The sequence below is a fragment of the Diplotaxodon limnothrissa genome, linkage group LG1 (assembly GCF_057381915.1).
Source record: "Diplotaxodon limnothrissa isolate DT_005_m linkage group LG1, D_limnothrissa_male_GT1.1, whole genome shotgun sequence".
In the NCBI taxonomy this organism is placed as follows: domain Eukaryota; kingdom Metazoa; phylum Chordata; class Actinopteri; order Cichliformes; family Cichlidae; genus Diplotaxodon; species Diplotaxodon limnothrissa.
In genome coordinates this window covers 6,693,068-6,713,268 of record NC_140596.1, presented here as the reverse complement: position 1 = coordinate 6,713,268, position 20,201 = coordinate 6,693,068, and the positions used below count along the sequence as shown (strand labels likewise).

General features: G+C 38.1%; 2 protein-coding genes across 6 annotated transcripts in view; both read right to left on the bottom strand.

Annotated features, from left to right (window-relative positions):
• LOC146639326 (myocyte-specific enhancer factor 2A-like) overlaps positions 1-4,998 on the bottom strand; it is a 46,749-nt gene extending 41,751 nt beyond the window's left edge. Inside the window, exon 1 of the mRNA XM_085360399.1 lies at positions 4,914-4,998. The gene's annotated coding sequence lies outside the window, so the exon portion shown is untranslated. The remainder of the gene's footprint in view (positions 1-4,913) is intronic.
• Positions 4,999-7,006: 2,008 nt separating this feature from the next.
• Positions 7,007-13,541, bottom strand: LOC146639325 (uncharacterized). 5 transcript variants are annotated; one of them, XM_085360069.1, is made up of 6 exons: positions 13,067-13,541; positions 11,397-11,544; positions 9,645-9,779; positions 9,374-9,467; positions 8,603-8,747; positions 7,007-8,527 (listed from the first exon to the last, which is right to left on the bottom strand). In XM_085360069.1, the coding sequence occupies exons 1-5, from the start codon at positions 13,105-13,107 to the stop codon at positions 8,662-8,664; spliced, it is 504 nt and encodes a 167-aa protein (XP_085216195.1). In that variant the 5' UTR covers positions 13,108-13,541; the 3' UTR covers positions 7,007-8,527; positions 8,603-8,661. The 5 variants fall into 5 exon arrangements, 4 of the variants coding, with proteins under 4 accessions (XP_085216195.1, XP_085216276.1, XP_085216360.1 ...); XM_085360150.1 differs by having other exon boundaries at positions 13,059-13,105; XM_085360234.1 differs by lacking the exon at positions 7,007-8,527 and having other exon boundaries at positions 8,680-8,908.
• Between the last annotated feature and the right edge of the window lie 6,660 nt (positions 13,542-20,201).

Sequence of the window (20,201 nt, the reverse complement as noted above, 5' to 3'; positions counted from 1 at the left end):
TGATAGAATAGTAAAGGTCGATAGTTTTAAAATGAAATTTAAAGTTTACCTTCAACTGAGAAAGATTTACACCAAAAAAAATAAAATAAAATAAACACAGCATGGTCTAGGGCAGGGGTGGGAAACTCCAGGCCTCAAGGGCCGGTGTCCTGCAGGTTTTAGATATCACCCTTGGTTAACACACCTGAATCAAATGATTAGTTCATTAACAAACCTCTGGAGAACTTCAAGACATGTCAAGGAGGTAATTCAGCCATTTAAATCAGCTGTGTTGGATCAAGGACACAACTAAAATCTGCAAATCTGCAGGACACCGGAGTTCCCCAACCCTGGTCTGTGGTGAGTCACACTGAATACTAGACAATGTGCATGAATGGCCAAGACCTAGCCTGGGAATAATATGAATGTGAAAAGTCACTGTTCCAAGCCTGGTTGGCATTGAGACAACTGTTAATCCAACAAGGGGCGGGTTTGATGAAAATGACATTTTTCCATCCATTAGCAATACATCCCATTTTTTTGCTCTGATTGGTTGTAATCGTCCAATTGTTTCCAGAGGTGCTTTGGTCTGTGCCAAGTGATAATGTGTCTTAGAAATCACATGTTATAAACTAATTACATTTGTATAGCAATGCAAGGCTAGCAAATACCATCATGACAGCTGAGTCAAGCAGCATCGTGGTACTGTAGCTAAAAAGTACTTGAAGCTGGAGTACCAGTGATGACAGCTGCATGCCTTTAGATGTAGCTTACATATAACTGTATTTAAAAGCTCTCCCCTCCAAATATTTGAAAACACACATTGTCAGATAAATTAATTTATTTTCTGGGAAATTATGTTTTATATTTTTATCATTGGTTACATACTTACCCTGGGTAGCTCAATGATGAATGTAAAATCAGCAAAATCTGGGACTGTGCCCTGCAAGTGTCACACAGGCTGTATGCACATATTGAATAATATCTAAGTAAATAAATGACTGTTAGGCTTGAACAGTCTTTTGTATTAGGTGTAAATTTATAGAAGCATTGGTATAAATCAAGAAAATACGATGGTGCTGAATTTCTTCTGCATGTACTGGACACACCCTAGTAACATCTTCAGCACCAACCCTTGCATCATTCTTTATAAAACACTTAGATATTTTGGGGGGGTGGGTTCCCATTTTATTTTGGCAGACACAGTAATAATGTCTATCATTTCTGCTAGGATATCCACATGTTCATAGTCTGTTTAATGGGTTTTAGAAGCAGCACTGTGGGCTGCATTAAAGCAAATTTTAAGTTAAACAATGATGAAAGGCAGGGTCCATGTTCTCCAAATGGGCTGACATAAGTATCAAGGGATATTACAGTATATTCTTTTAAACATAAGCACTAGCAACATGTATTTTAATCAGATTTAAAATAATCAGATCAGGATGTGCATGAAACCACTATGCAATGCAACTGGGTGATGAGAACATTCCCGTGTGAAACCCATCATAACATATGATGTGTTTTTAAGAATGCACTACTTCCCATCAAGTCCCAATACACTGCTTTACTTTAAACCCTGGATAACAGCTATTAAGCCATTCAGATAACTTGAACCTGTGCAAAAAAAAACAGGGAGCAACTTTAAACTCATGTGGCTGATGTTAAACATTAAGGGTAACTTGGAGTCAAGAAACTGAGGGACACCACATTTTTTGGTCTCTAAGATTTTTTTCAGCTATGATATGATCACCAGCTTCCATCTGGTGTTTAGCAAGTCCTGTACAGTATGCCTTGAAAGCTCTTTGCGGAAAACTGAACGAAACTCTTAGAAGAACCCAAAAAACATTTCAATGCTGAAGAACCATCAGGTAGAGATCTTTTCATGTTCTCTAGTCATCATGGGAAAAGGATTTTGGGTCCCTTCTTTGCAGTCATCTAATCTATCTTTCTCACTTTTTAAAGAAATTGTCTGACTCAACGTCTATGCTACATGGATACAACACTGACATTTGTTCGCTTATGGTCTTTTATTTTTTTGGTATTCTAACATGACTAGTTTTGACCAGGGAGATGCCATCAGAGTTTCAACCATGTTTAATGGAAAGAAAATATATACACTATGTGATACTGCACCAAAATGATGCCAGACAGTATTCGGGTTATATACACTATCAATATCTAGCCTTAACTGACTGAAGATGGTAGAGTTCTTTCATCCCATTTGCTCCCCGTGGTCTCAGCAGTCTGACAGGGTGACAGTGTAACCATGACCTGATTACCTGTCCCCTGAAGCCTGTAATCACTAAAGCCAGCAGACAGGCCCTGCCGGTCCGCTGACAGGGAGGATAATTGAAGCTGATGGTACATGCTGCTCGCCCTGCTAATGAAATATGAAAACAAAGAGCAGGAATGAGGCAGCAGGGACAAGCATGAATGCCTGAACTACAGAGCCAATAACTTCTGTCTATTAACAATCAATGTGTAAAAAATGTGGATTGGTCTTTCTTATGAGCCAACACATTTAAAAAGTTTTTAGGTGTTTCCCACAGACATTATATTATGTCGCTGTTTTTCCCTTCTCATGTTTATCAAAGGAAAAGTGCTGTATTACGAGTTTAGCAATTAAATGCTGACACACTCCACAGTGCTCCTTATAGTGCCACAGTTAGACTATCAAAGAAATGATTAACCCAGCATCAGTGACACCACCCTTAACAAAATCATTCTTTTACCAAGTAGTATTGAACTAAAAACACACCACACTTCAAGTTTAGGTTAGCAAATTAAATAATCTTCATATATCCTTTAAATACAACTTTACAACAAAGTGAGGGAAACAATGTTTTTAAACTTTATGAGTTAGTCAGTACTTATCCCTTATCTCAGCGATAAGCACTGATTTGATGAGCTAACTGTTTTATTAAGTAACAGACACCAATAAAATAACCACAGCCTGTTTAATAGAAATCACACAACTGGAGACTGAACTCTGTCATTCTCTGTCTTCTTGGAGAGACTGATTTAAGTGACATGCTGCTTTCTAAATAGCAGACTGTTTTCTAAAAACCGAAGAAGATTGACTTTGCTTTTGTGCAAATGTGTGATGCCTACAGTAAAAATAATTTTTAAAAAAGAGGTTTATTTAAAATATATGAAAATACATATAAAAATGAAAAGTAAGTAAAGTATGTATTAATTCGATTAACTTATATAGTGCCAAATCACAACAACAGTTGTCCCAAGGCACTTTATATTGTAAGGGAAAGACCCTACAATAATACAAAGAAAACAAAGAAAACACCAACAATCATATGACCCCCTTTGAGCTTTGAGTGCTTTTAAATGCTTTAGTGACAGTGGGAAGGAAAAACTTCCTTTTTAACAGGAAGAAACCTCATGCAGAACCAGGCTCGGGGGGGGGGGGGGGGGGGGGGGTCGGCTATCTACTGCAACTGGTTGGGGTGAGAGGAAGAGGACAGGAAATTACTGCCTTGCTAATAAATTCCTCCTAGTGGATAATGTCGGTACTGCAAACAAACGAACAAAAACAGTTCTGTATTATGTCATAACTGTTTATTTCATGACTTTTACTGGTTTCATTATATTGTTTGTTTCCAATTAGAGAGAGAGAGAGAGAGAGAGAGCTTTTTAAATATTTTAACCCCGCTAAGATCAGACTAACATCTAAAATCTGACAGGCTACAGTCTCACATGACAACACAAATGCATTAGTTTATTTTATTTTTCAAAATTATGATCCGTTTCACTGAATTCTTAGCCATTATTTCACATTGTTGCTTTATTTCCTACATGACATATCTCTAGTTGAAATGATTGCCACACTTCTTCTTTTTTTCAGCTCTGATGAGTTACTCTTGGAATGAATGAAGTAAGACGGAGGTGTTCTAGCACTAGGGTTGTAATAACAGATATATTATTAATAAACCTACTAAGCAACGTAATTTTTCGGTTTTGACTGAAAGCGACAACTTCTCAAATCTGGCAATATGAGAAGGGTCAACATGAGCATGTGCAGTAAAATAAGGATTAAAGCAGCATTTCCCCTTTAGGTAAAATACTTAAGCGTAATGTGTCAGGTTCAGAGAGTCGAAAACCTTTTTGAAAAACTTAATGTTAAATTTTCTATTTTATTGACATACATCTATGATTTTTGATTGTTGTTCCCCAGCTATGTGTACTGGTCGTCACAGGATCTCCAGCAGGGTGTACTTTGAAATCTTCCAGCAGATATTTTGTGATGAGTTGTAATAACTCTTCAATCATGCCACTGCTTCAACTAGTTTTTAAACAAATTATGGTTTGGACTTCTTCTTCTTTCTTCTTCTTCTTCTTTTTTTTTGCTTTAGACTACTGGATAGTTTGGCTTAAAACTATTTAAACTTGTATAATTCACTCCTATTCGATCAGTGATCATGTACACTGATGGGGACTTCCAACATGACTGCTTTGCTGAACCATTGTAAAGGCTAATTTATGGTTATAGTTTTGGGTGTTGTGTACCTGTAGGAAATAACACACGTTGTTCAGGACACCTCAGGTTTTGCGATATTCGAAGCGAGATACGCAGAAAAGGCAACGCTTTGTCAAAGATAGTCCAATCCAATCAAAGTTTTATGCAGCTCTCACTCAGACCACTTATCACAACATGTACAGTAGCCTCCGCGTACAGTATTCACAGTAAGCGACACTCAGGCATGAGATCACAACAAGCACGAACCGTTACCAAATATAGCCTAGACAGAGATGAAGCAGTGCAGAAGCAACATTTAAGGCAGTTTTGGAAGAAATTCAAACACTGAAAGAAGATCGCAGCACTTCAAGAAGGGTCGTGGTTCCCCTCCCTTTCAGTCTCCAAAGCACAGAACACAGTCAGCACACTTTCACATACAAAGACACATGTTTGCTCCACTTACCCCCGCTGGCCTCCCGGTGCTTCTGTAAATACGGGCTTTTTATCAAAGTGTCTCCGGCTGAAAGACACGGACAGATCCTGTCCGCTATATTTAGGAAACTGACAAACTCGGAGCTGCGAGAGGTTTGGCTCCTCCCACTGGAGTGTGTGTATAGCAGCGTCTGTACGTGTGTGCTTGGATCTTCCAACACACTCACACTGACAGGCATACACGATTTGTACTGCAGTGTGTACGTGTCTGAAACAGGGCTGTAAATATGAGTTCACATTTATACTTTAAACGTGTCAGTGTAAGTAGCTCGCTAACGAATAAAACAACGCTTCAGAAAACAATCTAGATATTCTTTGGTGGATAAGGGGCACAAAGGGTTAGCTGACCTTCAACTCTGAGACACACTACACCCCACCCAAAAAAACAACAACATTCAAATAAATAAAAAAGACAAAAAATAAAGAGATGATTACTTAAAAATGACAACAACAAAAAAAAAGAAAACACACACACACACAAATTGGTACACACCTAAAGCAATCACAAACAGAAACAAAATGGCCACTGTAATGTGAAAAAACACACAAATAACTCCAACAATAAGAGACAAACTATTGCTTTATTACATTAAAGGGCAAAACAACCAAAAGCAGCAACAAATTGGCCACTAAAAATGACAAAAATAACATCAAAAAAAGATACAGAGGAGATGCAAAATGACTCCAAATGAAGCAAAACTACAGAAATATGGCACAAACTTACAATAAAGGCACAACTACACTAGATATGGCTGCAAAAAGACCAACTCAGTATACAAGACCACACAACCCATGCAAAATATACAAATACTAAAGAAGTATGAAACATCTGCAAAAACATGCAAAACATTCTGTCATCACTTTTTGTCTTCTTCTGTAATTTTGTATGTGTTTTCATTTCAGTGACTCTTCACTGTGGGAGAGCTGGGTGTTCATGTTGGTGCCCAGGCCCCAATATTTCATCTGTACATGGGTGTATTCAATCTAGTACTTTATTAGTTTAAATCACAGATGCAATCTTTCAAAAACAGGAGATCAAGACTTTTTAGGCGGAAAACACAGCATGTGAGTCGGCACTCACCCAAACACAGACCCAGTATAATAATTGATCCATTGATATTTTAATTTAGCCTGTGCCTCAAGGAGGGGTGAGAAAGCTTGTGACTGTGAGGTCACTGGTTTAAATTTCTAAGGCAGCTGAGAAGATCTGCTCGAAGCAGAACATTCAGTGTTACATTCCTCCTTCAACAACACTGCTGGTGAAGCTTTGAGCACCCAGCTGAAATCTTTAGATGCTGCCTGAAGACCACTGGAGATTTCTCTGCATGGAAATTTTTAATTGTTAAGAAACATAAACCAAATCATTCAAACTCCAAGACAGACCTGACTTGCATAAGGGTAAATAAACTGTGAGCATGTCATGCTTCTCTCTTCTATTGTTATATGTTACAAGTTCAGTTTAGTTACATTAAAGCAGCACACAGAAGTCACGCCTGAGGACACACAGCAGGCCTTGTGCTGACTGAGCTGCCACCAGTATATTTTTTCCTTCAGTGCCTTCTGTGCAATTCAACCTTCAGTTTATTCTGCACAAATGTAAAGATAAAAAATTCTTTACATTTGTAGAATACTTTTCTGAAGTACAATACTTGTCCGTATACCTCAAATACTATTTCATTGCTAATCTGATGTTTCAGTTTCTCTCATGCAAGTCGTGATTCTTTACTAGTAAAAGACTGAAGCAAGCTTTACATATGATCAGATAAGACAAGATCCTGGATGCTGCAAACAAAACAAAAGACGATAACAAAAAGAGTTTTGCTGTATAATTTTTATTTATAAACAATTATAATTGACTTCAGATGAATCTAAATACCTGTAGTATTAGAAATAATGACTGTAGAAAACTTTAGAAGAATTCTATACAATCACTGATTAGAAAAAGAAAACCTCTCCTAGTTTCAATAAAATGGCATATTTTCCCATGTAGCTTGGGAAAACCAAATTATTTTTTAAACCAATATTAATGCAACAACTTGCAATGAATTATTAAGCCCAGTCTAATCTGTTCAGCAGGTGTGGATATTTACAATTAAGTGATGTAAAAAGACTCGTACTGTTTAACTGAACCATACATTATTATATATTTAGAGGCTTGTAGTTTCTCTTCAGAGAGATGAGTTATTTTTAAAGTTCAGTGGGTAAAAGGTAACCTCACAGAGCATTTCTTTGAGAACATGTGTCTGTGCCAAGGGAGGATCGGTCATATTAAAAATGAAACCCAGTCCTTCAAGGATACGAGTATAGAAGCCTGTAGTGCCCTCGTGTGTCCTTACCCCACATGACAGCTGAAGTGCACTTGACTCGAGCTTCTTTCACTGAAGTTTTACTTCTTTATAACCATCTGACCTCTGCTTAATTGAAAGACAAGTTTTGATGACTTTTTATTAATTATAATTTCATTTTTCATACATTTTCCAACAACATACAACTCAAAGTTCCAAATAACCCTCTATTAAAATGAATGATTTTTAAGCTCTTCAATTTTAAGAAAAGGCATCTATTAATATGTGTGGCAGTAAACATTTTGCCCTAGTTTACAGCAGTTTCACCTGCTACACATCCTCTTAATGTGGGTCAGTTTGTGGCACTTTTTAACCAGTTAACAGCTGAAATTTATTTAAAATAAGAAAAAAAAACTTTTTATGCACCCATCAAAAGGTTCTTTTAAGGTTCTTGTGAGCTTGTCTGCTACTACATCAACTAATTACGTTTTTAAATTAAACCTAAAAACCTACGTAACTATTAGGTTAGCCCTCACCATGTTTTTTTTTTTTAAGTGAGTTGTCCCTACTTACACAATAGATTTAAAACTTACATTAAAAAAAACTCGTGTTCACTTCTATTTAAAGCCATGAAACATTTAACATGCAATTAAGTAAAAAGTAAAATGCACTATTTATAAAAACTTCGAGGTTGAAAAACAAAAACACATCCTGCTTATCTAAATAGAGAAATAATAAAATACTGATAAGTGAATGTTCATCATTTCTCGCCATTGTGTACCCTCCTCTGCCTTCTTGTCATTTAAAATAGGGCAGCATCATCAGTAGTTATTGGTAATGAACAGAGCAATATTATTTCAGAGACATCAGACAACTGTGTACAGTGCATGTGAATACTAATGGGAAATGCTGTGATGTTTTATACTGTGAAAGTACATTTTAACCTAAACCTGAACCTAATGGTTAGCTTGATGATCAAGCTTAAAAAAGCTTTGCTGCTTAAACCTAATAAAACAGAGAACTAAACAAGCAAAAACTAAATAGCAGCCAAGTGTGAGGGACAGGTCGACATACTCCAATATGTTTGTGACTGATCAAAATTATATAAAGGTTACACTGCCTTTTCATTAACATTAAAATATGTTGTGTAAATGTATTACATTACAGGGATTACTGTGCTTATTTGATATCACAGCTTTACACCAGTTCATCTCTTCATTGTTTTAGAAGCAGCCAGGAGAGAAGAGAACAGAGACTCTGGCCTTTGGTTCAGGACATCTGGGTGGTCCAATTCTGCCACCTGTCAAAGAGAACACTTGGTAAGTTGAGGCTGAAGATCATATACGGATTAGTTTTGTCTAACCGTCTTTGTTACCTGTCCATTGTTCATGACTAGAATACGATCTGCATTCATCACTGTGTTGATGCGATGTGCTAGGTGAGCACAGTGCTGTCTTGAAAGGCCTCTTTGACTGTCTTTTGGATCAGAGCATCTGTTTCTGGATCTGTGGAGGCTGTGGCTTCATCCAAAAGAATGATCTATCAGACAATATGAGCCTCTGTTACTGCAGGAAGGTACTGATTTAAGGAGGAGCACATGGAAAGAAACAACTTCTCTCCAGATCTCCTCATCAGTGTACTTATTGAACGGATCCAATTTTTGGGGTATACAGTTGTATCTCTAGAGAGTTGATAAAGATAGATATATGGTCAGATTATAGATATTTTAGAGATTATAAAAACAATCAATGAACACTATACTCGGACAGCACAACTTTTTAAGCTCTTCAGTTTCACCCGATATCTCTCTTCCAATATGAACATAAACCTGCACAAAATGCAGTTATTTTCTAAGTTCTAAGACATCAATAAAAGTTAAAGTAGCTAACAGAGTCATATCATGACAGCTAGATTGAAGGCACAGACACTGTCACACATGGACTTTGAGAAATGTGCCACAATGGTGCACCTGTCCCATAACATCTCTGTTATTCCAAACATTTCTTACATGTGTCTTCATAGTTCACCATGAATTAAATAGTGCATTACAAATCATATAATAATAATAATAATAATAATAATAATAATAATAATAATAATAATAATAATAATAATAATAATAATTTCATGCTCATGTTTTTTATACCGTTGTTCATCATTCCAACATCTTCACCAGGTCTGAGCTCAGATTCATTCAAGTTGGCAGGATCCAGGGACATCACTTCATCTTCCATCTGCTTCTGAAAAGAGAACAATAACAGTTTCACAGTTAGGTCTGCATACTTAACATAATAAAGCTTACAGAACTCAGTGAATTCAAAGCAACAAAGAACTGATACTAAGGCTTTTGAGCTAACTGAACAGTAAGAGTAACAGAGCTACAAACATTTGTACTGCAGTTTGTGTGAAATCCTTACTTTAGACTCTTCCATCTGGTAGTTGCTGATGAGTTGAGCATAGCGCCCATTTGCATTCATCAGGGCTTGATGGTTTCCAGCCTCCTGAACCTCACCATCCTCCAGAACCAAGATGCCATCACAGAACTCCAAATACTAAAAGACACAAGTTAAGACAACTGTGAGAAATGCCCCCCCCCCCCCCAAACACTCTTGTTGCATCTGAAGTGGAGTGACTTACCAAAATGGTTCACAATTTGTGATTAAAACAATACCATTAAGTTTAAGTTTCAACAATCACAGCACAGTGATTTATTTAGATTATATACCAGGTGTGACCAAGAAGTTCCAAGACTGCCTATAAAAGCAAAGCTAAAACCTAAACAGGTTTATATTTCTATATTTCTTGAAGGTGGCCTTTTCAGGGAAGACTGCACTGCTTCAAGTATGACTGCTTTTAGATTAGTCCCTAGAAGCCCTGCTCTGGCCACCTGAAATTCCCTTTCAGCACTCTTTCAATTCCTGATGAAAGCCAATGCACACTATACTTTGCTCATAGGGAACAACCTTCAGTGGACTCTGAAGACTGCTGATGAACAAAGTGTGAGAACAGTTGATCCAGGGAGGGGGACAAAGCAGTCAAAATGTGCAGAATAAATTAAAGTTGAAGGTGAGCGAGAGTGCACTTTTTATATATTACTCCATATGATTTCTGGGAGGTCAAAGTCAACATTGTTTAACCAATATAGTTACTCAAGTCCCCAAAGGTGTAGTGTATTTTTATGAAGCTTTGAAGACAGTCCATAAAAAATTCTGGGTAATATAAAGTTTTTACCAATTTTAACAGTAGGTGTGAGCAACCTTGACCCAATTATCACCAAAATTAAATATGCTTAAGCTCTTATTAAGATCTAACATCACACAAAATTTGAAAACGATAAATTTAAAACTGCTAGACTGCTAAGTAACTGACAAACAGAACCCATACACACGCCCTCCCTCTGGGAGGAGGAAAAGCAAGCCTTTACAGTATATCTACCCTTAATCATTTTAGTGACACTCCAGCTTCAATTATCCACTTCACAGACATAAACATAAGAGCAATGCAGTAACTCATGAAGATGAAGATGGCAAAAGTGGTAAAGGCCTGGAAATAAAGAAAAATACAGGAAAATTTCAATTTGTGGTAAACCACATTTAAAATTTGTCATTACTGCTGTACTTCTGTGGTACTCACACTAGCTGCACAAAGTGGCAAGCCTATCACGGGGTGTATAAAGAGGGTCAGAACGGTGGCAAAGGTGGCAGAGATTAGGGTAGTGGTACAATTAGTAGCCTGGATGTAACCCACCAACTTTAGTTGTTCCTTTTTCTTTTTTCTAAATCCTGTGAGAGAAAAAGTTTGCCAGTTCTCTTTACCTTCAATAATATTTTTTGCTCTGACCAATTCTGCTAGAGTTGAACATTCATGTTAAAAATTACAGACAAATAAAGGCATAGTTCCTTATAATGTTTAAAGATGGGGAAAACAATCACACTGAATGCTCTTATGCATGCTTATATACACATAACATAATTCTGTTGGCCAACATACAGCTACTTAACTTACCCTTAATACCAAAGCAGTTGAAAGTGATGAATAACCCCCTCTGCTACTTAACTGACTAGATAAATATCCCAGAGCTTTATCCTAGTTGGCGTTATACTCTAATTATAAAATTCTCCTTCATTTTTTGGAGCAGTGTATTATATATTGTAAGACAGATAACTCACAGGCCCGAGAAATAATGACAATGCCACAAAGACGGAAACAGCAGTCGACCGAATCAGCCTGGTTCTCAGAAAGCGCAGGGCCACACGAACTAGCGAGGCCTTCTCCGGGCCTCTCTTTGCCACTTCTTCCTTCCAGAGTCTCTGAAACCTGTCAGACACTCACACTCAGTGGTCTCATTTAAACAACAAATCAAGTCTTTTTCCATGATTAAAACATCCTACATTTGATGTGGACAGTATAGTCTAATTTTTGATGAATCTTTGGCTCAAATACAAATTTCATAAACTAGGTCTATTATGCATTAGTAATACAGTATATGATAAATGAGTGTAAAGAAATGGGAATCAGAGACCTTTGCGTACCAACGTCAGCAACATCTGAAGGAGATAGTGTGAGGGTCGATATAGTAACTACAGCACAAGTCTTTTAGTGAAAGTAGGCTTTTTTGAATATGTTTAACTCAACTTGCAAGTCTACGCCAGTCATAAGAATCAAGTTTGACATACTGGGTGCATCTTTTTATTGTGTGGCTTCACTTATCCCAATAAGAACACGAGACGCTGGTTATTATAGGTGTTACATCCCCCAGGAGGATGTCTCTTCTCCCTACTAACCCTTTGTTTTGTCTAGGCTCCACCTCCTCTGTCCTGATTGGATGCTGCGCAGAGTCTGGCTAATTGGTAATCAGCAAAGCACTACTTAATGCCTGTGGAGCTGTGCTTCTGTGCCCTCTGGCCATTTTGGTTGCCATACCCGTGCAGGCTTGCATGCCTTTGTAACTTGTATGAACATTGTTGTTTTTCATGTTCAGACTGCTTGTAGGGGAGAGCTGCCTTTTGTTTTGACACTCTGTTTTCTCCTGTTTATGTGTTGTTAGGTAGGTTATAGGTTGTATATTTTGTTTCTTTGGAGTTAGGTAAGTTTCTTTTATTTCTACATCAGGGATGTTTTGTTTGTTATGTTGGCCATGGCTCTCCCTGACGTTATACCTCAGTCTGAACCCAAATCTCATCACCAGCATTAAATAGACCTTCTACACTTACCATCTTGGCTCCTCCTTCTCTATCCACCTTTATGTTCGTCCCTTCAACCCCCTAGACTAGCCAGGGGACGTAACAACAGGTTTTTTCCAATCGAGGATGACTGTCAAACGGGGACAGATCCAGAGCTGCATATTTACTGGGAATAACAAGTAAATATGACTTTGGGGTAAATGCCTAATCAGTGACACTGTTATTTCACTTAGGCACGGGAGGAAGTCTCTTGTGCTCTTTTATGATTTTTTTTTTAATGGTCTAGAGCAGGGGTGCCCAATCCCGGTCCTCGAGAGCTACCGTCCTGCAGCTTTTAGATGCATCCCTACTCCAACACAGCTGATTCAAATGGTTTGATTACCTCTTCAGCATGCCATCGTGTTTGGCAAAGGCCTGATAACAAGCCATTCATTTGATTCAGCTGTGTTGGAGTAGGGATGCATCTAAAAGCTGCAGGACGGTAGCTCTCGAGGACCGGGCACCCCTGGTCTAGAGCAAATTAAACTACTTTAAAAATAGTATTTTACTTAGACCTAAATAAAGGAAAAAGTTCTCTCTTCTGATTCGGAATTTTCTCTACTAATCACGCAAATCGTCAGTTTTAGACAGTTTGTTAAAAAGAGATACCTTCTTACCATCTCCACACAGCGGTCCTCGGATTATCTGCTAACGCCATCTTTCCTGAGAAATGATTGGTCAGTAGGTGGCGTTTTCAAAGTTTGGGGTATTTATCAGGAACTTGACCTGCTCCCTGAAAAAACAACAACTCTAGAGAAAATACGCCTATAGAGCCCAGGAGGTGATTAGGAAGAATGAGAAAAGGAAAACTGCTTGACACTAGATGGATGTAGGTAGGTATCACGGGAAGAACATGTTCAAGCTGTCAGGTTAATATTTTCCTTACTTACCACAGGTAGCCAAATTTCACTGCGCAAATATTTCGACATCTGGTTTGCCTGAGACCTTATCAGAGAGGTTGGTCTGTCCTGTGACCCTTATGCCTCAGGACTGGACATCACAGGTGGGTTCAGATGAGGATTTCCTCAAACCAGCCTCCAGTTTTAGAAGCACAGTCAGTGCAGGGGGTGCATGTTTGGAGTTGTGTGTGTCCTAAATATTACGGTAAGAGAACTTAAGGCCCAATTTCAAAATAAAGGTGAAAGTGAAATTCTGGAATAGTCAGTTTATTCGCATTCTCAATTTATACAAAAGCTAGTAAACGACATTTCAAATGGCTATTATTTAAAAAAATCCAAACTAACGCGATATTGAGAACTAATTCTGTGAGCCAGGTCTGGACTAGCTATCTGGCGTACGCCTGTGGGCCTGCCCAGGGCTATCATAATTTACCCCAAAAAGTATATTATAATTTCTTTTGCGACCGCGACGTACCATTGGTTGATTTTCTTGAAAGACATTGGGCTTATCGAACGAAATCTCTCAGCCCTCCTCGGTCTGTCCCTCCCTCCCCTTTTTAACCTAGGTTATCCATTTGGGACGATCTGGCCGGAGTTGGAGAGGAGTGGCATTTGGACAAATGGACAAATTAAAAAAAAAAAACAACAACAAAAAAATAAAACGCAATGGGGGTGCAGAAAATTCCGAGAAAAAAAGGGGGGAAAGCCTTCGAGTGAACGCAGCAAAATGTGCAAAACTTACTGATATGTTTGTCACCACAAGTTCTGCTGCCGCAGCTCGTGCGGGCCGGAGGAGGAGGTAGAATTAGCGATTCAGGGATATACGTCGGATGTGGAAGAGGCCAGGTTAGCCGAAATGTTAAAGAAGAGGGACGTTTCATGTAGGGAGTGCAAAGGGATGGTGTGTGTGTGTGTGTGTGTGTGTGTGTGTGTGTGTGTGTGTGTGTGTGTGTGAGAGAGCCCTTCTGAGAACAGGGGGGGGGGGTTGCCTACACGTAAGCTTGCAACAGTCGGAGTTAACAACGAAAATGTTTTGGAATGTGTGAAATAATAATAATAGTGAATTAAAACATAAAACGTAAAAAGGAAACACGTTAGAAGAACTAGAATTTATACAATTTTAGAATGATAAAAACTGATTAGAGACACGTCTTCACTGAATAGTAGCTTGGCCAAAAGTATGCAAATGCTCAACATAGAAAAGTATTACAAGACTTGTTTTATTCAGTCAGACTTAAAACATTCATATATTATTCGTCTAGAGAGTTATGTGTGTGTATGAGAGAGAGAATTGCTTTTACAGCCTTCATTTTTAAATAACGCTATGAGTAGATTTGGTGTCAAACTTACTGATATTTTAGCTTGCCATAAAATTACAGTTTGCAGGTGTTACAGCTTACAGTGAATATTGTCATGTAATATTAGTAAAATTTTGTTCTGGTGAAATGGATGATTTATCATTGGTAGGTTAACCAGAGAATTGTGACACTGTGGCCATCTGTCCAAACATGAATCCCTGAGTAGTGAAAGAGCATATCAATTTTTTAGCATGGTTACTCTCTTCCTTGTAGGCTGCTGCACTTTATTTTAATTTTTGAAATCACACAATGTGCACATATATCCTCTGGTATGTGATGTGCTTTCGCATATGGTATAAATAATCGTAGTGGGCCGCCATTGATGTTTTTAAGGAACCCCTTTTATTGCATGTAATGCACAGACACGCCAACAGAGGGCAGTAATATCCCTTCAACATACATTGTAAAATTACTATTACAACAATCCCACTTAATTTTACCATGGAGTTCACTTACTTGACTGCCATTGCTTATTTCTTTAAAAAAAAAAATGCACCTATATCACAGTGTTACTAGAAAATAAACATTTTCTCTTTTGTTTTGAACTCACACAAAAAAGTACTGTGTTAATCTTAGACAAAACTATTATTCTTCATTACAGTTAAATGCTCGCCATCTTAACATAAGCATAGTATAGGCATGTTAAGTATATGATAACCCTTTTAAACTGAACACAGTCCAATCTTCCCTCTGAGATACTCAAACTTTTGTCTAGGCAGTGGTTTGGTTACCAAACTCCTTCTTGTGCAGCTTGGCTCAAAGCAATATACTCAGCCTCTGCAGTTGAAAGTGCAACTGTTGCTTGTTTCTTGCTAAGCCAACTAACTGCACCTCCTGCAAGTAGAAAGATGTTTCCAGTTGTAGAACGTCGATCATCCTGATCACCTGCCCAATCAGCATCTGAATACCCAACCAAGGTTCCTGTTTCTGTTCTTTGATATTTGAGTCCCAGGTTTAGAGTTCCTTTCAAATATCTCAGGATTCTTTTCACAGCTGTAAGGTGTGTAGTGTTTGGGTTTGCATTGAATCTTGACAACACACTCACTGCTTGCGCTATATCTGGTCGTGTGGCTATGGCAGAATACAATAAACTTCCAACCATTGACTGATACATGCTTGGGTTTGCAGGTTTACTGACATCATCACTCTTTCTTAATTTGACATTTGTGTCAGCTGGAGTTGCTACTGGATTGGCACTGTCCACTCCATACTTTTGTAGTATGTTTTCAATATACTGTCTCTGATGAAGCACAACATGGTTTTTGGCCTTGTCTTGGACCACTGAGATGCCCAGAATGTAGGATAGCTCACCCATGTCCTTCATTTTGTAGTGTTTCTTCAGAGTGTCCTTTAAGTTCTTCATGCTCTCTGCTGATTCTGTAATCAAAATCAGATCATCAATAGCCAATATTTCCAACTCCTGACCTGTTCTAACAAACACACACTGATCTGAAGTACTCTGTGTAAAACCAATGCTTTTCATGAACTCTGTAAAAGCTTTGCTCCAGCAACGTGGAGACTGCTTCAGTCCATATATTGACTTGTTTAGTTTGCACACTTGATGTTCCTGCCCAGGTTTGATGTAACCCTCTGGCTTCTCCATGTAGATTTCCTCTTCCAGGTGTCCATTCAAGAATGCAGTCACGACATCCATTTGATGCGCATTTAGATTGTTTTGCACAGCAAATGATAACAATGTACGAATTGAACCAAATCGTACAACTGGAGAGAATGTTTCATCATAGTCTGCACCATAAATCTGTGAATAGCCTTTGGCAACAAGTCTGCACTTGTATCTTTCCACTTGTCCATCACTGTGATGCTTAACTTTAAAGACCCATTTTGATCCAACTGCTTTGCGATCCTTTGGTAGCTCCACTAAATCCCATGTGCCATTTTCCAGCAGTGACTCATATTCCAAATCAGCTGCTTCTTTCCACTCCTTTGCATTTGGACTTGACATAGCCTCTTCCAGTGAATTTGGTTCTGTGACACAACAGATGTTCGCATAATGATTGTTGGAGCCAAGTCCAGGCCAATATTTTACTCAGTTACATCATGCCATAGTTAAGTATTTGTCATGATCTTTAAGTTTCTATTATAATCTTGATCATTTTATGTTATAATGTAATAGGCTGTGCTCCATAAATTAATCCTGCTTTGTTAGTCTGTTGTTGTTGTAAAGTGTTGATAGATGTCGTAAAGGGGGTGTATATTTGGCCCGCATGCGGAGGGGTGTGGGTAAAAGGTTAGGTAAGCAAGCAGGACATGGAGCAACAGTTTTCTGACCATCGCCGTTTTAATGTTATTTTTTGTTGTAACATAAAGGGAATGTAAACGGAGCTCCCACCAGAGGCATTTGTTTTGTACCTTTCGATTTGTATGGAGAATAAATGTTTTGCCCCTTTTTTCCTTCGCCTCGTTTTTGCTACCGGAAGGCATCCAAGCGACTTAACAAGAGCACGAGTCAGAAACTTTACGTCCTGCAGAAGCGGCAAAGAAGGACCGAAGGTTGCCGCTACAAGGATCAACTGTAGCTACATCAACAAACTCCTCTAATCCACATCTCTTTGGAGGTCTTCTGATCCGCTGATCTCCTTTTACAGCCTCACTGGTGACAGCCTCCTCAGTACTTGTTTGTCTTTCACCCGTGTGTAGTGTCACCTCATTCCCCAAACAGAGATCATTTTCACTTTGTTTACATTTAAACTCTGTTTCATTGAAGACCACATCTCGTCGAATCAGTATTTTTCCTTTTTCTTCATCCCACAGTCGGTAGCCTTTTGCATTGGTTGCATATCCCAGGAAACGAACTTTCACTGCCTTTTTTCCAGCTTCTTTCTCTCTGTGTCTAGAACATGAGCATAAGCAACACAACCAAATACTTTCATATGGCTAATGTCTGATTTTTTCCATACCATCTCTGATAGGGTGTTTCATTCTTTAAAGCACATGTTGGGAGCCTATTCTGTATGTAAGCTGCAGTAGCAACAGCTTCTGCCCAGAATGTGTTTGGCAACTTTGCATGTGACAGCATACTTCTAGCTGATTCCACTAGAGTTGTTTTTTCTCTCTGCAACACCATTTTGCAGTTTAATTAATCTACACTTGATTAATAACTACGGAAGAGGATTAGGGCCACTGGGGGAAAAAAGTCTTTCTTTTCTTCTTTTCCTGAATTCTGAGAAAAAAGTCAGAATTCTGGCTTTTTTCTCCGATTTTTTTTTCCAGTGGCCCTAATCCTCTTCCGTAAATAACAAACAATAAAGTCAGTGCTAAACAATTTAAGAACTATTTTCTTCAAACTATTTTCATGAATGATATTATGCTATCATGACAGCCACCAACACAGCAGTTACCAGTGAGATTTATGAAGGTTGTACTGAATAATTAATGTCTTCACCTTTTCCGTATCCTGGCATGAAATGGTCTCTTTACTTTAATGTGGAGTCGGAAAGCACAGTATAAATATTTAACCTCTTAACATCAACTGTGTTCTCATCTATCTATTAATATCAAATGTTAATTTGCTTGACAAATCCAAACGGAAACTGTAATGAGCCACTCAGTTAAATGTGTGGCATTTGGAAGTGCTTGCTCACAGGGTGTCATTGGTTCCCTATCTGATATATTATGATTTTTCCCTCATATGTAAAAACATGTTGAGATGACTTAGATAAGTCCACTTTATTGGAAGAAGAGGTATCTTGAATTTTATACCCACTCAACTGAATACCTTGATTTTACAATTTGTAGACTAACTAAACGCTAATATCCTTCAAACATGACACAGTTCCTCCAGCTGTATGAGGCTCCTCCCATGCAAATACATTAATTTTGACATGTAAAACTGATGCAATTCCCCTTTAATCCCACCATATGGCACAGTCAGGAATGTAATATGAAACAACTGGTGGCTGTTTGAGAAGGCACAGAATTTACTGTCCTATCTACCTGCAGATAAATGTTAGTAGTGGTATTATTAGCAAATGATATTTTCTTCTTTTCTTTTCTTCTTTTAGACATCACCAGTCCACACAGAGTCATCAGAAAGAGGGATACCTTGACATAAAAGGTTACCACTGAGCGTGGTTTGTATGTTCACATGGCCGTTTGTTTTGTGAGATTTATCAGAATAGTTGCATGCTTTCCCCAATACATTAAGTTAGAAGACAGAAAAACCTAAAATCTAGATTTTATTTGTTTAATTCGTCAGTGTAAGTTTGATTTAAGGATAATGACACACATATTGGTCTTTATCAGGTAGTTACTTTATAATGACACACTATTATGCATTAATAAGATATTAGGAAGTGCTTAATTCATCATTTATAAAGCATTAGTCGTCCTTAGTCTGTAGCTGTGGCTCAGGAGGTAGAGTAACTCATCTACTTAAAAAAGCGTGCTCGTAAGAATGGGTGAATGAGTCAAGTTTTATAAAGCGCTTTGAGTGCTCAGGTAGAATAGAAGAGCACTACATAAGAACCAGTTCAATCCCCAGATATAAATATTTATTCTCCATTCACAGTCACATGTATAACATCTTCATGGTATCATTTAAAAAGTTTAAGAAAGTGATTAACAAAGTATTTAAATGCGCGCACACACACACACACACACACACACACAGATAATTAAAATGAGTGATGCAAACATAGTCCACTTGAGGTTTGCAGAATACTAAAACATTGGTAGGATGAGAGTCTAAGTCTGTAAGAGGAGTTTAAGAGAGAATGAGCAGTTGGGTAACTGGGTAATATAACGTTTAAGGTTTGTCATTTAAAATAAAATATGAATAAGGTCATGATAAAACATTAGTGAGGATTACTGGGATGTTTGAAAGTTCTTTAGTTCATTCCTGAGGTTCAGTGTTGCTCTGGTTTGTGTTAGTGAGCTTTTAGTGAGATGAGTCAGCATCCAGTCAGGTTCAATTCCAGAGTGCTCCTGAATTAGAAAGAACGGTGTCTGGTGAACACGGCTGAAATAAAAGAAGTATTGGATGGTCTCCTCCTCCTCATTCAGTCAAATTCAATAAAAACTCAGAATGGCACATCATACATCAATTGATGCATCAATTATATTATACATCAATTGATGCATCAATTGATGTATAATTTTGAATGCATATGTGCAGTAGACATAATCAGGTGACCTCAATAAGTCACATGGTGAGCTATGGAGATGACATCAAAAGTTCACATGATGACCTATCGAGGTCACCTCACCCAATAACCTCTGCTGATAATGACCCATGCCTTTTTTCACACCTTGCTCCATGATGAGACATCACATGTATATCTGTATTGATACAGACTAAGGAGGAATAATGCTTTATAAATGAATTAAGCACTTACTAATACTTTACTAATGCCCAATAGCGTGTCATTATTATTAAGTGTTACCACTGATTTTAAATGATTTGTCATTGTGACTAAGCTGTCCAGTTAGAACGAAGAATGGCAGTCACCTCTAAACAGGCTAACCTTTGATCTCCA